We start from the raw sequence: 24,925 nt of genomic DNA, 5'->3' as shown, positions 1-24,925 counted from the left end.
CATCAAGATAGGCCGTGGCACTGTGGCTCAGCTCCTACACCGGAGAGACCAGTAAGTAAGACGGCAGACTGACTGGAATGTTGCATCTTAACAAAAATATCTTATCAAAGACAATGAGGTGATTAATTTAATCTAATTACTTAAGTAAAAAAAACGTTTTGACCTATATTTCTTTATTTCTAAAGGAATAGTCAGGCAATATGCAGATCTAAAAGTGGTGCAACTTGAAACATAAGAGAATTGAATTTAACTTAGCTTTAGAACAGACATGCCTGGAAAGCATTAAAGAATCATTGTCCTTTAAATCTGAAATTCGATTATTTTTAATAGCAGCTATTTTAATATCTCTAAATAATATAATTAAAACAAATAAGGCTTCATTCCCCCCCAGTGTTAGTGTAAATCTACTGTGCACTAGTTGAGAAGAAACTAGGTTCTATGGTAATTTTAGCAAAACACACATGCACGTTTTTAACTCGAACTCTGAAAGGTGGAAGAAGATGGTACATTTTGTACAGTTCCATACAATTATATTTACTATTGAAATCCAATTTGTAGCTGTAATACAATGCAAATACTGAGACTTTGGGTTCAAGTAAGAGCTGAAATACATTTAGGGAGCAGAGTAAGACAAAAATAACTAAAGTAATCCAATTAAGAGTAATCCATGAATTGCAGTAGTCGGAGGGCTTAAGTAACTGACAACAGTCTTTAGGAGGGATTTGGTTTGTTCAACAGATCACATTGGAATCAGCACCCTCCTAACTCGATTAGCATTAACGTTCACCTCTAGGAAATGAGTAGCCCGAAAACATGAAATTCACCATGCGCATTCTCACACACACATACACACATATACATATGCACACACACACACAAACGCAAGGCAGTCTGCCTGGCACCAGACAGCAGTGCACGGCCAAATGAGATGTGTGAGAGCCCCCTGCTGCCAAGAGGCGGACAGGAAGAAGAAACAAACCCTCTCTAATGGAGACATGACATGCTCGCTGGGGCGGAAACTCAAACAAACGATTAATGGGCCATGGAGCCTCCAGTACAGCAGCAAAATACCCACCGCTGCTCCCCCTCTATGTACTCCCTCACTCTCTCCCTGTCCCGTGTTGGCCGAGGGGGTTCAACATCTCAAGACCCAGGCCTCTGCCCCAAGGCGACATATTTCTGCCACCCCCTTACCCCAATTCTGCTGACATCCCTGAAAGGACAACATCAATATGGTGAACATCTCAAAAGACCCTTCGTGATTCAACAGTACGGGCTCACGTGAATCTTTTTGCCGTCCTCTTTATATTGCCACGCCTATGTTTTAAGACTTCTTAACAGCTATGACAAATATCCAACTTATCTGCACTAGTTGTAAGGCTGTTTCAAGAAGCAAAAAGTTTGGTCACTATCTAGAAGAGACAACAATCATGTTCTCATGTCTTCTGTTGAAGAGCCTCTAAGCCATGTTTGGCCCCCAGTGGAGGTGGTGACCTAACAATGGTGACACAGCACCAAATTAGACGAGAGGGCCTGGGAAAAGATAGAGAGCAAAATCCACACAGAAGTATTTCCAGCCTGGTGGAAGGTAATGATAAGTCGGTTTGAGACTTTGTGTAAACTTTAAAGGGACATTTTAAAGTAATAAACGCATTGTTTTATCACAAAGTGAGTTTGTGGCTGGTTAATTCTGCAGGAATTAAGTGAATGAGTCCAGGAGGTTCATCCAGTCCAGGAGCTGGTGCAGTCTCCTCCTTTGTCTTCCCTTCTATCTCAACCAAAGCCCTGGATCAGCAAAGAGTGGCAAAACAGAGAAAGGAAGAAGGGAAGCCCCTTACGTTCATGTGTTTTGATTAGCAGGTAATGATCTTTGATCTAATGCGCTGACTGGGAAAGTGCGGCTCCCATTGAAATCCGGTGGATGCTTGGCCGACCTGGAGCCAGTGTCACTTCTCGTTAGGCCCTGCAGCTCCATGACCTCCCCACTGCCAGTCCCAGGCCCCTCCTCGCAGCATGAGCACCCCGCGTAATGATATCAATAGCAGCAGGGGTGCAATGAATACAAATCCGCGTGCAGAATGTTTGGAAAAGAATCCACTCCCAGCCCTCCCTCCTCCTGCCGCCCCACTCACCACCGTTCAACCTCTATCCCCCACACAAAGGGCTAGGTTAGGCTGCAATCTGGATGGATGGCTTCACACAAAATAGTTGGCTACTGCAAAGAACAAATGCCCCTTGCTTGTTAGCTGTAAATGTATATGTTTTTTGGTACCATTTAGTCTGAATGTATCCCTACAGCACTGTGAGTCACACATGACCTTTCAAACAGCATGTGAAAATGTGTGTGATTTCACCGAATTGTTTAAATGTATTCATGCATGCAACTATAATCATTCAAGCTGCAAAGTATATGATAATGATGGTTACATGCGTAATTGAAAAAATACAAAACTCTGTTGTCCATTTGCATGAAATAGGGCGGCTCACAAAATTCTTCAATTAGAACTATTGTTTGTTTCACATTGTCTCAAATAAGGCACATTTTCCCTGAGATGACAAAATACATTTGAATTATCCGTACTCCAGGGGACTCACACATTGTTCCTTTGATGTCGCTACATCAAAATATAATTCTATTAGTGTTTTTCATATCATATACACAAGAGCAACAGGAACAGGAAACTAATGAACAGTTTTGTGACCAGGCACACAACCATCCCCAATCGAACACTCTGTCCAGTGTTGGACCTGACATGGCAGCCTCCTGATTTCCGTCTCTGGTATTGACTCAGCCGTTTAAAGCAGCCTGGCCACCAGGGCCCATAACAAAGGTATGTTCATGGAACCAGCCAACGAAATCAGGAAGGAAAGAACCAATGCATTTCTTTTCTAAATTAACAAGACTGGAAAAGCTATAAAATCCCTGCTATGAGACCTGTTTATTATCAATTACTGTTGCTCAATGCAGCCATACTGTGAACACACATACATGTGCTGCAGCCATGTGCCTCTCTGCAAGGATTGCATGCCATGTGCACATGCCCGGTGCACACAGAGTCCTCTCTTCTTCACTCGCCTGGTTCATTACAGCTCTCTGAACGCACGTCTGTTGCTTTCTATGAAGCTCTCGGTTACGAAGTTCAATGTTTAATATGCTGTGAAATGCAGCAGTGTCAAGAACAATATCCAAGATGCCTTCATTTAAATTACCGGTCTGGAAGAAGGGATAAATGAAGCCAAGGAACATTCCCAAAAAGGCCAACTTTACATAATTATAAAGGTGGGTTTAAAAGTGAGATCTTGATTGTTTTGAATCTGTTTTTGCACTCAAATAACTGCATACATGTGCATATTTTCCTTTCCACGCCAGTATGGGATACATTCTGCAGCACATAACAACAGTGAATGGTCTCAAAGATATAGGTTCTTTTACAGGACTGTTTTTTTTCTTCCGAGCTTTGCTAAATTAGCTTTTCCTCTTCTGACCAGCCACTAGGAGAGGAGTTAAAACCACGTGGTCAGAGATGACACTGCTGCTCACACTGCTAACTCCTTCACCACTCTGTAATCAAAGTGTGGTTTGCATCGTCTTGTTCCACAGACACTGCAGGAAGGAGGCGTGATCCGTCCTTCCCACAGACAGAAGTTTCATAGCATGTGGTCTGTCATCACTGAGGATGACATTGCTTAAAATCTGTTAATTGTAAACACACTAGTGGTGCGCGCTGTCAATCTGTTGCACAAGAGGCACATTTATGACTTCTTGCAGGAAGTGCCTTGTCTTCTGCTTCTTTTCCAAATTGCCCTGTGTGAAAATACTGAATGTTCCTAGTCCTTGCTTTGTGAGGGATTACATTTTGTATTATTATTTATTTAATTACTATAAATAAATACATTTTTAATAAGGCTTGTCAGACGTATTCGAAGGTTCAGATTCAAAAATGATATTCCAAGAAGAAAAGACCACCGATCAGTGAAATGTGGACTGTTTTAAATATTTGATTGTGTAATGTATGGTCACTTTAAAAAAAATAGCATGACATTTACACCGGTGTGAGAAGTCCCATCTCGTATGACTCAACACCCTTTGTCTCAAAAGCTTTTTATTCCAGTACATCTCAAATGCATTAGCATTAATATGACTACAGAAAAATTAAATATTTATGAAGAAACTTCTTCGGGTCACATATGTTTTGTCATACAGTGTCTACAGTTCACAGCTATGACTGCATTGATTTTTTTGTTAATTTACTTTTTTTACATGCGCTGTTGACAATATAGTCAACACATCAAGATTATTTTCTCATAAAAAGTTCTTCTTATGTTTGATAAGGTAATGAAAAGTGAAATGGCCTGCAGTTCCATCCAGACTAAATGAGAGGAAAGATTAAGATAAATAGCTACATCTGGCTCCCCCTTGAAACTCTAAAGGAAGTGGAGATAACCAAGGAGGGTCTGGTTATTCATCACAATCTAGACATGCGCCCGTACACAACTGTATGGGCTTAGAAAAACAGACATGGACAGACGGAAACTTGCCAGCCATGCATACTCCAAAGCAGCACCTGACTTTGGGTCCTGTTTTCAGAAAAAACAAAGTTATGCCGTAGAGGAGCAGAAAGGAAAGCGATGGATTGACAGCTGGGCCAGGAGGGAACCTGGTTAATTTCACCTATCATGCAGCCCCTTAATGCCCCACACATCCCCTTGAATCTCTTTCTCTTTTCTCTCCACTCTTGTCTTTCTCAAGGGAGCAACTTTTCCTCCAGATCCTGACTGACATAAACCCCAGAGCCTCAGACCCCAAACAGAATTTGCTGCAGACCCCGGGCTGCTTGTCTTCTGTCTGCTTCATCTATCTCTTTCTTCCACGATTTCCATCCCCTTAACCATCGCCCCCTTTGTTCTTGCAGTCGATCGATGCACCATAACTCAACCGGCCTCCAGTGTTTGATGTCTGAGCTCTGGATACCATTTCAACCGTTTTCGTTGAACCACACTGATAATACCAAGTCTCACGAACGCAGACGTGCAAATCATGTGCAAACACACACACACACACACACACACACACACACACACACACACACACACACACACACACACACACACACACACACACATAGAGCCACAATATACTTTACTTAGTAATAAAAAATATATTGAGACAGGGATAACGTGAGGGGGAACAGCCTGCGGTAAATCTTCATACACTGTAAGCCTGAAAACAGTAGACAATATGTCACAAGACCTGCCATTCTGTACAGCTGTACAGTTGAAAAAAATATATTCAAAAACCTAAAAGATGAACTACTTGAGAGCAGTGTCCTTTAGTCACATTTGACCATTAATTTGTCAATTGCCCGTGTGTAGTTTGAAACAGGCCTGGTATAGATAAAGTCTTTATCATAACCCAAATGCAAAAAGCGTTTTTAGATTTGAGATGTAAATTCTGTTTACGCTGACCAAGGTGCAACATCCTACATTTTTCTATTTACTTACTGGGCAACGCAGCCCAACCAGCATTGTATGTATTATAATCTGCGTGTTTATAAGCCTTGCTTAAGAACACTGCAGCAATGAAGAAAGAGCAAATGCCAACAGCTTTCATTGACATGTAAATAACATTTTGTCCTGTTATACAATTAAGAAGAGCCGAGAAGAAATGTTGCTAGTCTGACTGTAGGTATTTAGTTAAAGGGCCCATGTCATGGCCATTTCTACTGATCATAATTCCATTGTTGAGGTCTACTAAAATAGATTTATACTGTGCAATTTTCCAAACTCACATTGGTTTCTCATACAGCATCTCTGTAAAGTATGTGTATTCACTGGTATTCACTCTCTGTCCTAAACGGCTTGTTGGAGCTCATAACACACAAGAGGACAGGTAATAACCGGAAAAGCATGACATGGGCCCTTTAATATTATATATAATAAGAGCATATCACACTGTAACTTTGTGATTTACACAAAGTATAAAGCATCAAGTGTTGTTGTATTTTCACACAGAGCAACAGTAGCATGTGAGGTATTCAGATTGCTTTAAATAACTGTGACAATGACATTTGTTCAGTGTGGATAACTGTACCACCAAACTTACTGAATAAGGAGATTAGAGTACTAAACGAGAATTTTATTTCTCAAGCTGATTATGTACAAGGTGTAATTTGATATAATAATCTATACGACTCTTACCTAAACTCCCTCCTTTAAACCGTATATCCGTGAGAGATCTTATTTGACCTATCATGTCATGAGATAGAGGAGTGTGTTCAGGTGCAATGAGCTGGGAGGGAGTGCAGTTGTCATGTTCCCTAACGTGTAGCAGGATGTATTGCTGGCAGAAGCAGCAGGGGAGATCCAGAATCTCTCCTGAACACTCACAGCCTCATGAAAGAATGATGGTTGATTACCTGCAGGAGATGAGCTACGCGGCCCTCCAGAGTCACAGGATAGCACTTTAGCGCTACGAAGAGACGACCGAAAAAGAAGGAAGGAGAAAATCCATCTTTGTCCCCTTTGTAAATTGCGCGGGTGGGGGGTTAGAATTGTCCAGAAAAATAAGACCCCACACATTTAATGATTTAAAGCATGATCTCACATTTTCACATTCAAATTCTGGGCACCTTTAAGGCCACATGTGTTTGTTATTTTCTCAAACCAATGTGCTAAAAGAAACAGATTTGTCTGGTTTGTTCAGCAAACAAATTGACCAGACATTTAAAGCTGCCTTTTTTTTTTTAATGGCAACTTTCACAGAGATGGTAATTCACAAATCTACGCACAAATATGAATGTCTGACACTTAATACCTTCAGAATATTTAATTTACACTCACTTATTACCTGCTTCATTTCACATTATGTCAACACTGTTACCAGCTACTTTGCTAGGGTTCAGACTAAACCTGAGTCATATATTCTTCATATATTTTGCAGAATTTACAATGGATACAGTTTTTGTGCCACAGCCCCGCTCTCTGGGAGAACAAGGTCCAGATGGCTTGGGGGCCCCGTCAGTTTGCCTCCACCAGCCACTCTGGTTATCGGCAAGTTCACTTCACTTCAAGGAACCATTGACAGCTTTGTTAATTAGCACCTTTAGCCCTTTTTCCAAGACATGTATCACACTAAGACATTCATATGTCCATTAACTCCTGTACTCTTCCTGCAAATGTAGCCTGTTGGTCCAATTGGGTATTTATTGATATCCTGTTATCCTGCAAATGAGACGAAATTATTAAATCATGTTGACCATTTTTCCCACATATAACACCCATTTTTCTCTGGTCTTGATTCGGTGGGTTACTAAAAGAGGTCTAAAACAAAGTAATCATATGTGCAAAAAAGTGGTATTATAAATTAGATATTCAGATTTACAATTAGTGAACTAGTTAGATAGATAGATAGATAGATAGATAGATAGATAGATAGATAGATAGATAGATAGATAGATAGATAGATAGATAGATAGATAGATAGATAGATAGATAGATTGTCTCATATTTATCATCACCACAGCCACATACTATGCACCCTCACTGAACAAAATATCTGCTTTTCTGAAACTGGAAGCCATAAGACACAGTTCACAGCGCAGGGTCAGTTGGCCTCTACCCTTAGCGGAACTGAGTGCCTGACCTGTCGGCCATTTGTCCGAAGCACAGGTTCGACCCCAGACAGCCTGCAGAGGAGGAGAATCAACCCGCAGCTTTGATCTGCTGTTACAATGGATTGGGAGTAAGGAAAGTGCCACTGCTAAATTACAGTGGGGTTCAAAAGACTAATAAATAATCATGTCCGGCAGCCACAGGTGACTGATACAGACCCAGGTCACATTCTATACTTAATTGGCAATGATGATAGCTGGAGGATCAATGTATATTATTACATAAAAAATGTACCTCAAATGGGTATAATTCAGGATATTCACCAGACCTGAACAATATTACTTTCAAAATAAGAATAACAAAAAGAGCTGGATATTTTTATTTTTCAAGTTTATTTTGTTATTGAGGAATGATTTGGTTCGAGAAGGTTATCAGAGTCTTGCAATTTGCAATTTTTACAAAAGAACAATAAAAAGATCTGGCCACGGCTTTAATCCTCGTATGTGTTTGAAGTGGACGTCTTTTGGGCGGGACAAAGGGTGTTGATGGATAGCCACTTGGCCTATAGGGCCGGCTGAGGTTCCTCCAGAAGGTCACGTCCTGTCTGGCCCCTGTCCACTGCACACTTCCACAACATATCCGGGGTCTCTGCCCTCCAAACTGGCTGAAGCACACAACATACACACACACACACACACACACACACACACACACACACACACACACACTCTCTCTCTCTGTACCCCCTTGGCGCCATGCTGCGGCGGTGGTCAGGGCCTTGCGTGCCATTGAGGGTCTGGCGTGAGGGGTAGGGGAGGAAGCATGAGGGGGAGGGAGAGATGGGAAAATAGTCTTCAACCAATCACAACCCCTCAATTCTCCTTATGGAAAAGGTTACAGCAATCCACCCCCCACCCCATCTCCCCCCTTCCGAAGTCACTGTTGCTGCAATTTTTAGGTTATTCTGTCTTTCACATCTTTATTACTCAACACAGATGTAAAGAATATAACCTGTTAGCTCTGCACCTGGCTCGATATATGTATTAGGCTTCAAGGGATTCCTACAATTCAGCTCTACAATATTACTGAAAGGTAATGGCCACTTTTTAAAGATGCTGCATAGTGTTAAGTTAGAGTGATCCCTGATGAATGGCAACTAACAGAATCTTTTAGGCCCTGACATATGATCACTTCAAGTCCACACAGAAACATCCAGAACCGACCCATGATGGGAGGCCCAGAGAAGCTCACTGGTTTCCAGCCTGCTCTGAAGACCTTGGACAATGGCTTTAGCACCATCTATTGGCAGGTAGGTTAAGTGCAGCAGCAAAAAGCCTTTCCTTTGGACAAATAAAGTCATTTAAAAGATAAATTGCTTGAAGAATCATATGAAAAAGAACATATTAAACTGGGTAAATGAAGAAAGGGAAAGCCTTTTGTTATTTAATGTAAAAAAACAGAACATTTGGTAATGTGGCCACAGTTTTTGATTAAAAGCTTTTACCAGCAACAATATAAGAAATAGATATTAAAGAGACTCATTCTTGATTTATTTTTTGGTAGTAAATTCTAAAATACTATTTTGGATTGATTGGAAATGTTGGTGATAATGTGTTTATATATTTTAGCCAACAGAATAGTATTCTAAACTATTAAATATGTGTCATATAATACTATAGTTAAATATCAATTGTTGGAGTGGTCAGCATCTCGAGAGCTGCGTTTTAATACATTTTGTCATCTTGTTATCCAGGGTTTGTCTTAAGCCTTCTCCTACTTCAATGTCCACTGATTATTTTTGATTTTCTGTGTCTCTCTGATCCTGGGACGACAAATGAAGTGCGTAACCACAGAGAGACAGAGCGCTCACAGAGGGTGAAAAGAGAGTCTGGGAAAACATTCCTTAGACAAGGACAGAAGAGATGGGAAGAAAAGAAAGAACGGAAAGACGGGGTAATATGCTCAGTCTTCAGAAATATCAAACAAACTTTTACAAGCCAGATTAGGATGCACTGACATAGCTGAAGTTAAACTCACTATTAAAAGGATAAGAGTTTTTTGGTATAGCTCTTTTCCTGCTGTACAGTCCATACTGTATGCATGAGCTAACATTGATGGCTGTTGTGTATTATCAGACATTCTACAAAATCACACTTACACTGAATGAGCATATCTTAATAAGTAAAGCAGCTTTGGATCAGCTTTACACTAAAATCCCATTAACCCATACGTTATTGTCACGTTATGTTCAAAGCAAAACATACCTCTACTCTCCCCATTCATTAATAATGTAAAGCAGATGAGAAAAGGGAGCTTGACAGGGCTTGGGAATGGTATTGTGGATGAGAAAATTAGAAAAAGTAAGTGTATTTAGTGTGAAATTGAACAGACTGGTATTAGAAGTGTAAGAGGAAGTGTATTCAAAGTGTTCAGTATGAACAGGGTCGCTTTAGGATCGGTGCCAGAGAAGGGAGGAAGGTGTTGACTAGATGCAAACGAGTTGGCCCCATCGAGGAGCGACATGAAGCTGATAACCCACTTTCCACCCACCCGGATCAGCCTCTTTATATGGCTTTGTGATGGGGCCCCTGGCACCTGAGCATCCCCAAAAATAACCTTCTCTGAGCCCTGATCCATTGGGCTGTGGCTCCATGCCAACATGTTTCCCCCTTAACAGCACAACACAAAGGAGTCTCAGTTGTTGTTAGTCCTTCACATAAACAAATCGACTCAATTCATCTCATATACATTAACTATGAGTAATTGTATTTGGGGACACACAGGATCAAATCACACTGTCAGTAGTTGAATGGGTTTGCTGAATTGCCCTTTGGTTGTATATTCAACCAGCTTCACCACATCTATTTTTTTCCACTTTAGACTTCACACAATAATCCCAGCAACCTCTATGTTTAGGGTTCGCCAATTACACAAAATGCCGAAAGTGTGAGAAGATACTGGTGCCAATAAAAAGTGTGCGAAACAGAAAAAAAGAGACCTTCGCGTGCTGACTGTATTTCATTTTCATGGCACAAAGGCAAGCAGCGGAAACACTGTCCTGCAGCTTGCTTGAGACGTAATAGTCCCTGCTGAAAAGCCTCTTTCCTTTCTCAGAGGGTGCATCCAGATTTATAGCTTGACAGCAGCAACAGATCATAGCAGAGACGTGGCGCTCTGGCATTGAAAGATTTTCTTTACATTACAATTGGCAGGTGGTGGGTTCAGTCAGCACGGTTTTCCCCGTTTAATCAGAAACCAGAAGATTGGATGCTTTTTAAAGAGGATTATAATGTGACAGCAGAATATGTATACATCTGTAAATCTAAAGCTATCTTAAATTGTCCCCAATCCATTCCAAACTCACAGGAAGTCAGAAATATATTAAAATAACCACTACAAAAGATCCCAATATAATGATTACAAATGAAAAGGTCACATAAGTCATACTGTACAGGTAAAGCAGTGCACATGCCGGGGGGTCAGGAGGTCGCCAGTTATAAGGATTGCTGGAAACATAAAGAAGGTTTTCTTTAAATAGAGGGTTTGGGCAGAAACAAAAATGATATATACGGTATATAGGAAAAGTAACCATGCATTAGAAGAATTTAACTTGTAGATTGTGTCTCCAAAAATGTATTTTCATTCGGTATTTACTGCCAGAGCCATTTCTGAGCTTCAGTTTGTCACACTTCATCATAGAAATGTTACATTTTCAAAGGGATTTCAGATCGTGTGATCATTCTCCCAATCTGGTTTTTGTTCAACTTACTGTAAATGGCCTACAGCCAGCACAACCCCAACAGTCGTTTCTATCTCTAATTAGGACGTTTCTGGCCCCGAAAAGGTCCCAGCGACTGCAGTTCTCCCCTTGTGATCAAGCTAATTTAGGGTTCCCTTTAAGCGTCTGCATGTTAGGTTGTTCCAAACATTTTCTGAAAGCTGCCTGTTGTCCAAAACAAACCACAGCACTGCAATTATTATAATGACAATAAACCGAGCTCACCAGCAGTTGACTTTTAACAATGTCTCAGCTCCAGAAATGAACCACTGAAGACATTTGCTAATGAGTTGTCATCACGTTTTTACATTGGACAAAGAAATTGCTGAGGTGAGAGCGGGTAATGTCAGTCATGTTGGCCCTGTCATTCCTCAAGTGGCCTTTTGCCTCGTAAGTGATAGCCTGAGAAAAGGGCAGCAATCTTATCATCGGAGGGAGCACACAGAGGAGAGCCAGACTGCAAGGACAGCTGCTCAGGACACAATAACACAGAGACAACAAACTCATATATCTGCAAACAGATAATTGCTTTGATAATGGATGAAAGATTATTAAGATCGTTACAGGAAAAAAGTCTCAGCGTATTGGGTAGGGGGGGGAATATTGTTATATTAATATAGGGAATTGATACTGTTTCAAGTCATTTTTAATTATTATCTATACTATTCTTGTATTTTAAGACACTTAATCATAAACCTTAGTACTACTAGCTCATAGACTACACATCATGTTATACATTTTACACAATTGCTGCCATTCCTTTCCAAAGAGGCAGATATTTCCCCCTGTATATCAGACAGTGTTATTCTGCTCTGCTCTGGATGGTCCAGTGATCTTAGTTAGTTTGAAACATTATTCTGTTAAATAAATTATTAAATTCACCAGGAGCTATCGGTACAGTGTACTTTCAGAATTTTACTCATGTATTTTTCTTCCAGGCAGATACTCAGAACTCAAACAATGCCAACTTGTGGGGACCAGAAATGCAGATATAAGCAGTCTTTCAAGGCACCAACAAGAGAATCACTTTTCTACCAGACAATGTGATAAACTCAAACTAATATGTCATGGTATGAGTTGGTTGACAAATCCATGACCAGCAGAAATCCAAAGTTACATATGATAATGAATAGAAACAAAACATCTATAATTAGTGTTCCAATAAAATAAAATAAAGTTTGGTCAAATATCTTCATTTGAAGCCCTTTTAATGTGTACAATGGACGGACGATGTCCTCTACAGCTATAGCCACCACATATCCCACTTTTATGAGAGCAGCAGTGCTCTGATGCTCAGGCTCTTCGGCATATCTCAAGTGGATGCTGTGTCAGTCCTGGGAACTCTAAACAAAGATAAAGCTGCCGTTCCTGATAGCTGGAGAGCTGCTGCAGCACTGGAAAGCTCTGGATGGAAGAGGGGCCATCAGATGGTCGAGGGAGGGGAGGGATGGTTTCAGGGGACGGGATATGAGGTAGAGGACGGCTGTAGCTCAGTATCTCTGCGGGAGGATGAACTGATACTGTAGGCAACATTACCTACTTCACTCCGGTTTGTTCTGGTCCCTGTTGGACAGTCAGGGGACAGACAGTAAATTCCCTATCTGGATGATGCTCCACAACTCACTTTTTATAGCCAGACCATTCTTTGCTCAGGTGTGTTTTATCATTCCCCTCCAGTGATTAAACTTAAAAGGTTTCACTCTCCCTTTCAGACACTATCCTCATTGAATAAAACCATTTTAAAAGCCTCATTTGGACATTAACATTTTTCACATAATCAGCTATTCAGTCCAACAATACCGCCCTTTTTACTAATATATTGCTTTTCAGGGGATCATTTTCATCTTTTTCATATCAAATGCACTGAGTATGTACAGAATATCAATGAATACGATATATGATACTGATCATCTCTTTTAAAATAAAACAAATATGTAGTGTTTATTTGTTTTCAATCTGCATATGGATTATTAGTTATTTTCTGGAATACAATAACATTGCATTTTGTACATGTTTTACGAGTTGTTATAACATATTTTTGTTTCTATAGTGGCCCTGTGGTTTCTCTATAAACTATGACTTATAACTATAAGTCACCAACAGTGCAAATATATGAACGATAGCTGGTATTAAGTTATAAATAACTTTCCTATTTGTTTTTAATTCATACAATATTGCTCCAGCTGTGGCTTGTCACAAACCGAACAGCAACCTGAGACTTTGCTTTCTTTACTCCCTCGACGTAGTAGCTGGTTCGTTTTATGAATGGATGTTTATTGGAAGATCCCCCTGCTATGAAATATGACAGTGGTCTGGTGTTCATCTTGGGACAATCTCCATGGTGATGCTGCAGTGTTTTGGACCAAATACATTACCCGCCTACCACCTATTTTCCTACATCTTTAGCAGCATTCACGACTGGAAGTCACAAATCTCAGCCCTTGAGTAACTGCACCCATTAATAACCTACGATGGCATGTGCGCATATCATCCCAAAAACAGCTTGCACTGTAACCACATCCAGATGCACCGAGCCACTCGTCTCCCTCGCTCTCGTTGGCTGGAAGCTGTGCATGTGGTCATGTTTTGCACCTTCCCACCAGCTGACGAAATGAGAGAATAATCCTCGGCCAGATGATCGACTGTTGTATCTTCTGCAGGAAATAAATTACATGATCATTTGACATGTGGCCAGAAGGAAAAAACTTTGGATGTGATGCTTTTCAGATGTGAGTTAATGAGCCCATTATTAATGACAGAAAAGCCTAAATTCAGCATATTGTTGGAGAAAGTAATCACAATGTGTTGTTTTAAAAAAGTTAAACAGCAACGTGTGTGTGAATGCTCAATAAATTGAAAGCACAGCTTGTTAAATGTGAAAATCTCAAGTTGAAGCTAAATATGACCTTAAAGACGTAATTATAACTTAGTTAATAAATGTCAAAAGTAAGATACGACATTTAAATTATTACACTTAATACCACCACCATTTTATCACAGATAAATAAGTATATTCCTCACAATTGATTATAAGGAACAACTGCCTCGACTTCAATCTCTGAAAGGAATTGTGTTTTGTATTGCTTTAAAAAATGAATAAACTGAATTTAATGTCAACGTAAATATTCAACAGTGGTTTAGAAAGCAACAATTATTTTGATAAAAGATTAAACTGCTGATATTGCTAGATTAACCAAAAAATCATTTGGTTTATAAAATGTCAGAACAAGTCCAACGTGTTGTCTTCAAATGTCTTGGTTTGTTTAAAACCCAAATATATTTGATTTATGATGGGTTGAAGCTTAATATTTAAGAGGATTTTTTCTTCCTTACTGTCTTTTGTCGTTTTGCCTGATATGCAAATTCTCACCGTTAGTGGGCGAGTAAAGAGTGGAATGCAGTTTTGGAAACTTCTGGGACACCACGATACACTTGCAGTGCTCGTTTCCACCAAAAGAGTGCAGCATTGTACCTTATTAGGATGCTGTACTATTTATAACTACTTGATTCAAGAAAGAATACAACTGGTGGATTCAACCCCTTATTGATCACATCATTTGGTGAAAAACCTGTTGTGGACTTTGCATTCTCCCTCAATCCAAGGTTACCTGGAAAACATCCTTACAACCCAGTACCTTGTTTTTCATTCCCATCATCCACTGGAGCTAACACAAACAATAACAAAAGATATACAGACTTACTTTGAAGCAACCCTGACTGGGCTTTATTTAAATGTACAAAACGGCTCCAGATAGACAGTCAGACCACAGTTCCCCTGATACTATGACACCGTTTAATTTAGCTATATTGTCATCCCATCTTAAAAACTTTCTTCCAGACACAAGGAATCTGCTTTTCAAAACTGTGGACTATAACCAGGTGCAGCTATTAAAGAACACAACTTCAAGAATGAAAATGTATATATATTTTGAAGTCATTTTATAAACACACCTTTTTTTGTTGCATAAACATGCAACTGACCGCAAATGAAGACACGGAATAACGTCTTATTCAAATCTGTATGTTGCCATCAGTTTATGTGTATAAGAATATCTCACTACACAAATCAAAGGAAGACAATCCAGTTTATCGAATTCTTCTTATACATACTCTGAGGCCAGAAGTTCCTCAACTCGTCTTCTTATTCAATCCATCGTGAGAGACACCGTGAAACTGTGTAATTGGTTTTGAAGATAATGGACCTCATCATCCAGTCCTCCGTAGTGCCCTCCATCTCTCTCTGATATTATTCACTCAGTGTCCTCCTCAGAGTCTCTTCTTCATTTTACCCTTCTTCGGACCACCCCGTCCGAAACCTGACTTCTTGACTTCTCCGGCCCACTTTTTGTTCTTGTTACGGACATTCTGTAGGGCGCCGCTCTGTAGGAACTGGTGCTTCTGGTCTTTCTTGCGCTGCTTCAGGATCTGGTCGCTGCTCTTCAGCTCTGAGCGCACTCTGTTGCCGCCGGGTTTCTGCTGCAGTCCTCCGGGACTCTGGAAGTTAGGATTATTTCCACGACCTCGTCCACGGCCACCACCACGACCACCACCACCACCAGCAGCACCACGACCTCGACCTGGGAGGTGGAAGACACACAAAGAAGGATTAAGAAAAGAAATGATACTGGTACTTTTTGATATAACATGTGACTATAGACTTTTCATGTAGAACGCAAGTTATCTTTATGGTTGTAAATTAAAGCTGACATCAACATTGTAGTTTGGGTTATTTAAAATATTCTGGTTTGATAAACTAGTTGGGCATTTTTGAATGGATGATCAATTGGTTTTATTATAGAAGCCATTCAACTGGTGACCAGCCACAGTGACGATCAGTTCCCTTTGTGTGTAGACTGATATATATACAGTTGTTTTTTCAGATATTGCGGCAATTTTTTCTTGTACAGGGATTGTCTATTCGTGTTTTGGTTTGACGCTTGCTTGCCTTAAATTACCCATCTAAGTACAAATCAAATTCACGGCTAGAGATGCTCTTTTACCTCCTCCTGGTCTCCTTCCTCCTCGTCCTCCTCCTCCTTCTTCTCCATCTGATCCAGCTCCACCGTCGTCAAACTTGTACTTTTTCTTCCACTCCTCGTAACTTCACATATCGTTAAGGGACACAACGTCTCAACATCACAGCTACATTTTGTCAGAGTGAGAGAGAACAGTAAAACCGAACAAGGACACAAAGAGGATACAAGTTCTTCCTGTTCTTCTTGTTGGCGATGACCTGTCCACCATCGGTTTTGATCTTCTTCTTATGGTCCTCCTTTCCTACCTCTCTCACAAAGCGCTTCTTCTTACGGTCCCTAGGAGTGATAAACAGACACTTAATTAAGGTAAAATGAGGCAGAATCAGAAGCACGAGGTGTCAGAAACAGTAGAAGGGCGGGCACAGAGCATCTTTAAATCCTCACCATTTCATCACACTCTTGTTTTGGTTTAACTTGTTTCCATCATCGCCCATCAGGTCCAGGACAGCTGAGGAGGCCTGCTGATCAAAGGCAGTGCCCTCTCCACCAAGACTCAACCTAATACCACACAGAACATGAGTTAGGGTTATAATGAGCAATTATTTAACCATGCACAATGTCATCTTTTCACATTTTAAAGAAGCCTCAATGGTCGCCTCACCCTCTCTCAGAGTTGAAGTCTTTGGGTCTGTAGGGGATGTAAAACTCGGAGTCTTTGCCCGACTGTCTGCTCCTCTTGTGCTTTGGCCATTCTTCAAAACCGTCCTCCATGCTTCTCTTTTTTCCACCTAATACCAACGAGAACACCCCCTGGTGGAAAGAGAAAGCATTACATATTTAGGTTTTTTAGCATTTCATGCCGTGTATAAAATCAAGATTTTGTAGTTTAGTAAGAGATGCTGCTCGGTCTTATGAAACGTTAAAAAATACAGATTATATTCAGATAATTGATGAGTCAATGAAGATTAGATGAATCAGGAACTCTGTTGATATTTCTGCTTTTCTATCAGATTACATAATAAATGTAATATCTTTGGGATTGGTAGACTAATCAAGAAATATACTTCATGACGACTTGAGATGTTTTCTGACCTGGACAAAAGGATTAAGATGAAAGTAATAAGCAGAATATTAAAAAGGATTTTCCACAGCACTTTTGTCTTATAATAACATATAATTGCTTGTTTGTACTTAGTTGATTTTAATGTGGGACAGCGCTATATGCCATTTCTTCCACCTGTATTAATTACAGATGACCAAAGACACTGGATGTGGAGCACCCATGATAAAAGGAAACCCAAGAGGACAAAGAAATGCAAGACGTTTGAGTTGCTTGCCTTTATATCGTCTTCATCTTCGTCTGAGTTGTGCATTGCATCGTCCTCATCGTCAGCTGTGGTGGTGATGGTGGTGGTGGGGTGGGGGGGGGTTTGACAGGTTGATGCAGCAGGCTCTCTGCAGCCAGGCTGTCCCTCTGTCTGCTGAATTTCTCCACCAGCGGTTTGTCTCTGGAGCGCTTGGCCCGCATCACCCCCCCAGCCTGTGTCTTATTGTTGGCGTTGATTTCGAAGATAGTCTACAAAGAGACACAAGAAGGCAGTTTGCGTTATTACAGATAAGCAGAACATTGCAGCGCTATGAGAAACCGGAATCATTATCTATGGTAACTCACCGCTTTAGATTTGTAGCCTTTGATGGCATCAACTATTTGAAGGCGCTCCAGTTCCATTTTCTCCAAACCTGACCCTAATAAAAGATCAATAAAAATAAAAAATGTTACCAACTACAGTCAGAGTATCATCATCACTGTTGTCTCTATAGTTCATTCCCCTCCAAACTGACCTAGTAACGGATGAACAGCCATGCTGGACAGATCTGTGTTTTTGACCCGTCTGAAGGACTCAGGTGAGGGGCTTGGTCGAGACTTCAGGTACTGTTTGTAGGCGTTCTCCGAGACATGGAGCATGTTTTGCAGGTCCAGGGAGTTTTCGTGAGCCGTGACCAAATGAGAACTTTCGTCATCCAGGAGACTCTGAGGGACTCGACCAAACACACCCTCTGAATCTGAAGGAGGGAAGAAGATGGTTGGATTGGAGAACGTGACAAATTATCAATCCAAGAGTTTTTTCAGCAGTCAAAGCCTACCTTGTGGGAGTGCAGGTGTGGCGAACACAACAGGTCTTCCGAGGAAGAGGTGAAGGTCGTAGACAAAAGGCATTTCGTCTGGACCAATCATGCTGTAAGCGACACCACTGCGTCCAGCACGTGCCACACGACCTGATGGGAAAACACAGATGATGACCAATTGCAAAATAACCTCGTAAGTTCTTCCCGCAAATAAAATGTGTCAAAATTGAAAGAGGTTAAACAAAATAGTGTTTTCTAAGCCACTCACCAACTCTATGCAAGAAGAGCTTGGGCTTGGAGGGGAAGTTGTAGTTGATGACATTGTCCAGCATGGGAATGTCAATACCACGAGCAGCAACATCCGTCACAATGAGCACCATGGCTTTCCGGTGCGTGAATTTCCCTATGTTGATCTTTCTGGCAGTCTGATCGAGGGCGCTGTAGATGTAGGCACACTCGATGCCTTCTAAAGTCAGCAACTGGAGATTAAAACAAAAGTAAATACCGTGAAGCAAAGATGTTTTTCTTTTTTATAAATATAAAGAAACTAACAACACTGGACTCGAGTGTGTGAGGCTCCATTGAGGGAAAAATACACACAAAGAGAGACACATCTGCCGTTTGGATCTCACCTCCTTGATGTACTCTACGTGATGTCTGGTGGCTACGAAAACCACCGTCTGCTCCTGAGGCTTCACTATGTTCCTCAGCATGTGGAGCAGCAGTGCCTGCTTGTCATCCACGCGTATATGGAAAAATGACAGCTGAGGGAAGACAGGAGACATTTAGATTTGGTAAATGATGGACAAATATGAAGAGAAGATTTAGCTACAAGCCTTCGATGTAATTTGCACCTTTAAAAAAGTTATTCATTCATATTTTAAAGCAATTAATAACAGAGGTCTGAACATGAGGTTTCTCAGGTCACAATTATGCATTAACAAGCCAAAATAAATTATATTATAATTCAACATATCCTTCATTTATTATGAGAAAAGTAAAACAAATGTTTTCCTTTCAACCTTGGTGTTATTGGATCATTCTAGCAATTATTTCATGTGTATTAAACTGTCCTTTCTTTACCTTGATTTGGTCACTGAGTTTAGAATCCACATCCAAACGAATCAACACTGGTTCAGTCAGCCCTGCAAAACATATAAATAAATGATTTAGTAAACTGTGTGTTATGCATAATTTGATGATGATGATTATATTCGAAACCATATTTAAACATGATGGATGCATGTACAACAGATTGTCTCACCAGCTCTGGCGAACTCCACCAGCAGTTTGGGCAGAGTGGCAGAGAACAGCAGAGTCTGTCTGCTGTCTGGAAGCCTCCGGATGATCTCCTGAAGCTGTTCGGCAAAACCCATTTCAAACAACCTGAGAGGAAGAAGAACACCGAAACGTTCACACATACATACACACACACACACATACATGGCAGCAGGTGTGAATCCAAGCTGTGAAATATCAATGAAACACCTATAAAGAAATCCAACTCTCACCTGTCAGCCTCATCAAACACCACATACTCCATACTCTGCAGCTTCAGGTTCATCTCCATGATGACGTGCATGAGACGACCGGGGGTACCGATGATTCTGTGGGGGGGGGGGGGGTCAGAGATCAGGATTACAACATACAGTACATGGATGAGGAGAAACGACATTATGAGCAATTTCAAAAACACTCACATGTCAGGGTTCTCATGAAGAGCGGCAAACTGATCATCCATTCTGGAAAAAAGCAGGGACATTTTCATTAATGCAAAATCAAAAAGACAACTCTATATATCTGAGAGTACAATAGACAACTAACAGCACAGGAATATTAAGAAGACACACACCTGTCACCACCAAGGATCAGAGCAGTCTTGAGGCCAGTGAATCTCCCCAACTACAATACAAAAACAGTGAAACAGTTATAAAAACAATCAGGGATGCCACTTAATATTAGTCAGCAAATCAACAAACATTCATCTGATTACGAACCTCTTTTGTGAACTTCATGGTCTGCAGTGCCAACTCTCTGGTGGGGGTCAGGATGAGGGCACGGGCCCCTGTGGATGAGGGGGCTTTTAACTTCTCAAACATGGGCACCAAGAAGGCAGCTGTCTTACCGCTGCCGGTCCTCGCCATGGCTACGATATCCTTGCCATCCAAAATCACTGGGACCGTCTGAAAGTGGTGAAGAGGATAATTGGGAATGAAATAGTCTGCTGTTAGAAGGAACATATGTTTGATTATGCAATCCAGAAAAAGTATTAACTTACCTTTCTTTGGATCGGAGTGGGGACTTTGTAACCCTTCTTCATGACACCTTTATATACAGGGTAACTCAGACCTGAAATAAACAATAATGTATTTATTGCATCTATTGAAACTGTGAACCAGACTTCCTTAGCTCAAATGTTTAGGTAAATATTGGCAAAACTCCAATATTGTGAATCCCTTAGTATCTGCAGGTTACCAGTGGAAAAGCATCCCTATCTGTGCACCCTTCACTGGGACTTACCCATGGACTGAAAGCCTCCTGACTTCTTCTTCTTCTTGTTCTGAGCTCTGACAAGCATCCTGGTGTCGGGCTCCACATCTGACATCCAGTCTGATGTGGAGAGGCATAGGAGTTTCTTTCCAATCTGTGAAGACATTAAGTAAACACAATAGCTTGTTAACAACACAAGAGAGGTACCTCAAAACGCGCCAAGTATATCAATACGTGTTGGTAAATTCATCCATTAACATGTTTTCTTCTGATGTAAGGAGAAGTAGATGTTTTCCCTTGATAATTCTGACAACATAGTGCTCAAGCTGCCCCTGAATATGCTGCTGGGCATAGGATGTCTCCCATTTCAATTAACTTTTTCCGCACAGTATCATAACTTAAAAGTCTCTTTCCAGATCATGGTTAGAGATAATCACAAGACCTTGATGTGAGCGGTTTCTTGAAGGAAGTAGATGAACTAAAAGGAGTCTATGCACACTTACTTCTGTGCCACAATATAGTTGGAAAAATGATAAATAAAACTACGGATGAGAACAGATAATAAACCTGGGTATATTATATGTATGTCATACAAGGAAAGCTTGTCAAAACAAAAACCAGGGGGCATCCGGATTTGAACCGGGGACCTCTTGATCTGCAGTCAAATGCTCTACCACTGAGCTATACCCCCGCATACAAGTTATGACGGGAAAATAGTTATTACCTGCCAACGGGATATACCATAATAGGAAAACTACTAAATAAGTTGTTGCTGTTCCTTACATCATCATCGTCGTCGTCTTTAGGTTCCGCAGCCAGCTCAAAGTCGGAGTCCTCCTGATCTTTGCTGCCTGGGTAGCTCTTCTTCTTCGTCAGTTTCTTCTTCCTCTCCGCCATCTTGAAGCTTTAATGCTTTCTTACACTGCTGTTGGTAACTTTTCTGTACGGTTTATGAAATAAAACGGTGTGAAAGACAAGTCAAAACAGCTCACGGCTTCTCAACACATAACAACACGGCAGGCAGACATGTTAGACACACGTGTGGGCTTCTTCTTCTGCTTCTACTTCCGCTTTGTGTGGACACCAGTATGTCGCCCAATGTTAAACACTGCCACCTACTGCTACGGAGCCTCCAGCTATACAATCAGTGCATTCAAATATTTAATTATGCATAGAGTATTACCAGTCTATGAGTATTACATTGTAGGTTGTGTAATTATATTATCTTCAAACTCTTTGAAACGCTTCCAAACATCTTATGTAACAATGTCTCATTTACTTTCAGCTCATGCAGATTTGATGAGCTGTACTTCAAAGCCATTACTCCAGGAGCTGAATCCCACCATATAACACAATTTTCCAGTCTTGCTTTTCAATCCCCTTTTAAGTTACTGTATTAATTCAGTGGAGAAGATTGATATATCACTGAGATTTAATAGCCCTGGTGAACAGAGAGGAGCGGCATCCTGTATACTGATTTGCAGATGTCAGGCTTTTTTTGGTTTGTTTGTATCTAAAATGTCAGGTTCTATCTGCCCATAGTTCATATTTTTTGCAAAAAGATTTCTTAAAAATTATAAAAACAAATGTGGTAAGTATTTAAAACAATTCTGTATTTTGTCATATCCTTCTTTGTCAAATAATACCATGTCATTGCTGCAAAGCTTCCAGTCCATTCCTTAATGTTGCCCTCCCAAAGCTTATCTTGAGTATCATTGCTTTACAGCCTTGCATCCAAATTAATTGAACACAGTCAGTTGAATCTGCTACGGGATCTAATATTTTCTTTTAATTGTTATTTAGTTTGACGAAAGGTTTAGATTAAAAGTTTTTCTAAAAATGTGTCCCTTGAAGCCTTCAAAATGTAAATGTCAGTGACGTTATACGTTTAAAAAGAAAAGTGAGGTCTGCTGCTGCTGAAGAAAAACAGCTGCCCAGGACATCAATGAGCTCTGAGATATGCAGCATGTTTGTGATCAGGAGCCAATAATATAAATACATCTCAGCAGAGTGTTTCTTCAGATTATTTGTAAATTTAATTTCTGTTTTGATCAAAAGGAGCCAGCTTGTAACAATCTTTTCATAGTTCGTATGTCTTTTCAAATCAATAAATATAGTGTGGCTTTGATTTATCATTTTCTAATAATGCACATTTCCCATTGTTCAGCATGTCATATATAACTTGTTGCATTTGCTTATGTCTATCTGTTGTTTATAAGAAGTCACGGTTTATATATTTGTTTAATCATCCAGAGGAAATGTATCCTTTGGATGATAACACTGACATGTAGCCTACTGTGCTGTTTGAAGTCAGTGGGCTGATGTACAGTAAATAAGTCAACACCATGGCAACAGTCTGCAACTAATGCCTTTCATATTCCCTCACAGAGCCCTGCAGCCGTGGCCCGGAGCCAAGTCTGTGCAGGACGCTCTGACAGACACTCACAGGCAATAGGGTGCAGCATGTAACCTACAAAGGTCACTTAATTGATAAAGCCTGAGGAAGATTGAGATGTGTTGTTGGCAGGGACGGCAATGTTTTGGTGCTTTTGACCTGGCATTTAAATGAAGCGAGAGTTGGCATCCGAGTGTATCAGGTCAGCCTGCAAAGCTCCTGGCAGTGTCTTCACTTTCAAAACCCCCACTGTGTAGCGCTCTCACACTGAAACCAGGCTCCTGAATCACAATGCATCTACAAATTAGTCTATTTTCTGGTGTTGCTTTATATTCTTGAGGTAGTTTTAGTTTTTCCGAAATTGGCTATGAAAGAAAATAGGGTGGCATATTTTTAATTTTCCTATTGGGAGCATGGCGACATAGCGTCTAAGAGCACTGCCATTGATTTCATATAAAGATAAGATCTATGAAGGACCAACATACATAGATTTACACGGATTTACTGTATGCCAAGCTAAACTGCATCCTGATCTATACGGGATTTACAGCAGGGTATTTGACCTTTCATAAACATACAGTGTAAATCGTGTCACTGATAACTTTAAATCACACACAAATATGCTGGTTCACTCTTCAGTCAGAGACTAAACAGGCTGAATGAAAGTCAATAAGAAAACAAATGTCAACATGTCTCAGGTTGGATTTCTTCTCCAGCAGAGTGTGTGTAGCAGATGCCGCTTCTAAACCTTGGAGATTGGGGGGGTGTATTTAAATTAAGAGATTATTGAGCTGATGGTTTGTAAAACTAAGACTTTAAACGGGGGAAGCAGTTAAATATTCTTCTACTCTATCTGTGTCGATTTAATTATTTATCAAGTGCTCTTTAAAAGGCCAATCATAGATTCAGTGGACCTTTTAAAAATAGTCCAAAACATCCAATTAGCATTGCGAGGTTTTTTTTGCAGCATATCATGTCCCTCCAGCAAGCCATCAAATGCTGGTTTGATTTTCCAGGCCAAACGCAGTACATCCAAGGGGAAAATTAATCTCAGAAATCGGATAACAGCTGCTCAAAAAAGTTTGAAATGGCTGCGTGAGAGAAAATACTGTATCAGCTTTGGAGTTGCATCCCATTAAATGATTCTATCCTAATTGGGAACTCTTAGAGTATTTGTGAATTTTGCAACTGAAATACTGCTCCTCCTTAGTCTAAACTCTTATCAATTTGAACATTTTGTCACTTATCTAGGTTGTGCATTAAAGGTTACCTATTATACTGTTTTTCATCAATATATTATAGGTCTCAGATATATACAAAACATGTCTCTGAAGTGTTTGGCTCCAAACACCAAACAGATCATGCATTGTAGCATCCCATAAACCCCTCTGTTTCAGCCCTGTTTTAAAAGTGCTGATTCTCTTTCTGTTACTTTAGATGAAAATAAGGAGCCACTCCCCACACCCCTCTGAGAGATATTTTGTTAAAAAGAACACAATGGTGTTCTTGGAAGAGATTCAGGTGATTAGGTGGGGGGGTGCGGGTGTT

General features: G+C 40.5%; 1 protein-coding gene and 1 non-coding gene across 2 annotated transcripts; both read right to left on the bottom strand.

Annotated features, from left to right (window-relative positions):
* Positions 1–15,090: 15,090 nt before the first annotated feature.
* ddx54 (DEAD (Asp-Glu-Ala-Asp) box polypeptide 54) lies at positions 15,091–22,054 on the bottom strand. The gene is made up of 20 exons (XM_010784065.1): positions 21,766–22,054; positions 21,013–21,136; positions 20,771–20,841; positions 20,490–20,675; positions 20,345–20,394; positions 20,193–20,234; positions 20,004–20,099; positions 19,757–19,878; positions 19,576–19,637; positions 19,125–19,256; positions 18,761–18,971; positions 18,511–18,642; positions 18,208–18,429; positions 18,038–18,111; positions 17,708–17,941; positions 17,027–17,175; positions 16,810–16,923; positions 16,591–16,701; positions 16,390–16,490; positions 15,091–15,966 (listed from the first exon to the last, which is right to left on the bottom strand). Exons 1-20 carry the CDS (start codon positions 21,877–21,879, stop codon positions 15,656–15,658), a joined length of 2,658 nt encoding a protein of 885 aa, XP_010782367.1. The 5' UTR covers positions 21,880–22,054; the 3' UTR covers positions 15,091–15,655.
* trnac-gca (transfer RNA cysteine (anticodon GCA)) lies at positions 21,602–21,673 on the bottom strand. Its single transcript has one exon. It is a non-coding gene; the product is annotated as a tRNA-Cys (tRNA).
* Positions 22,055–24,925: the final 2,871 nt, after the last annotated feature.

Source organism: Notothenia coriiceps, unplaced genomic scaffold (assembly GCF_000735185.1).
Source record: "Notothenia coriiceps isolate Sejong01 unplaced genomic scaffold, NC01 NC01_scaffold00000666, whole genome shotgun sequence".
In the NCBI taxonomy this organism is placed as follows: Eukaryota; Metazoa; Chordata; class Actinopteri; order Perciformes; family Nototheniidae; genus Notothenia; species Notothenia coriiceps.
This window is presented reverse-complemented; position numbering and strand designations above follow the sequence as displayed.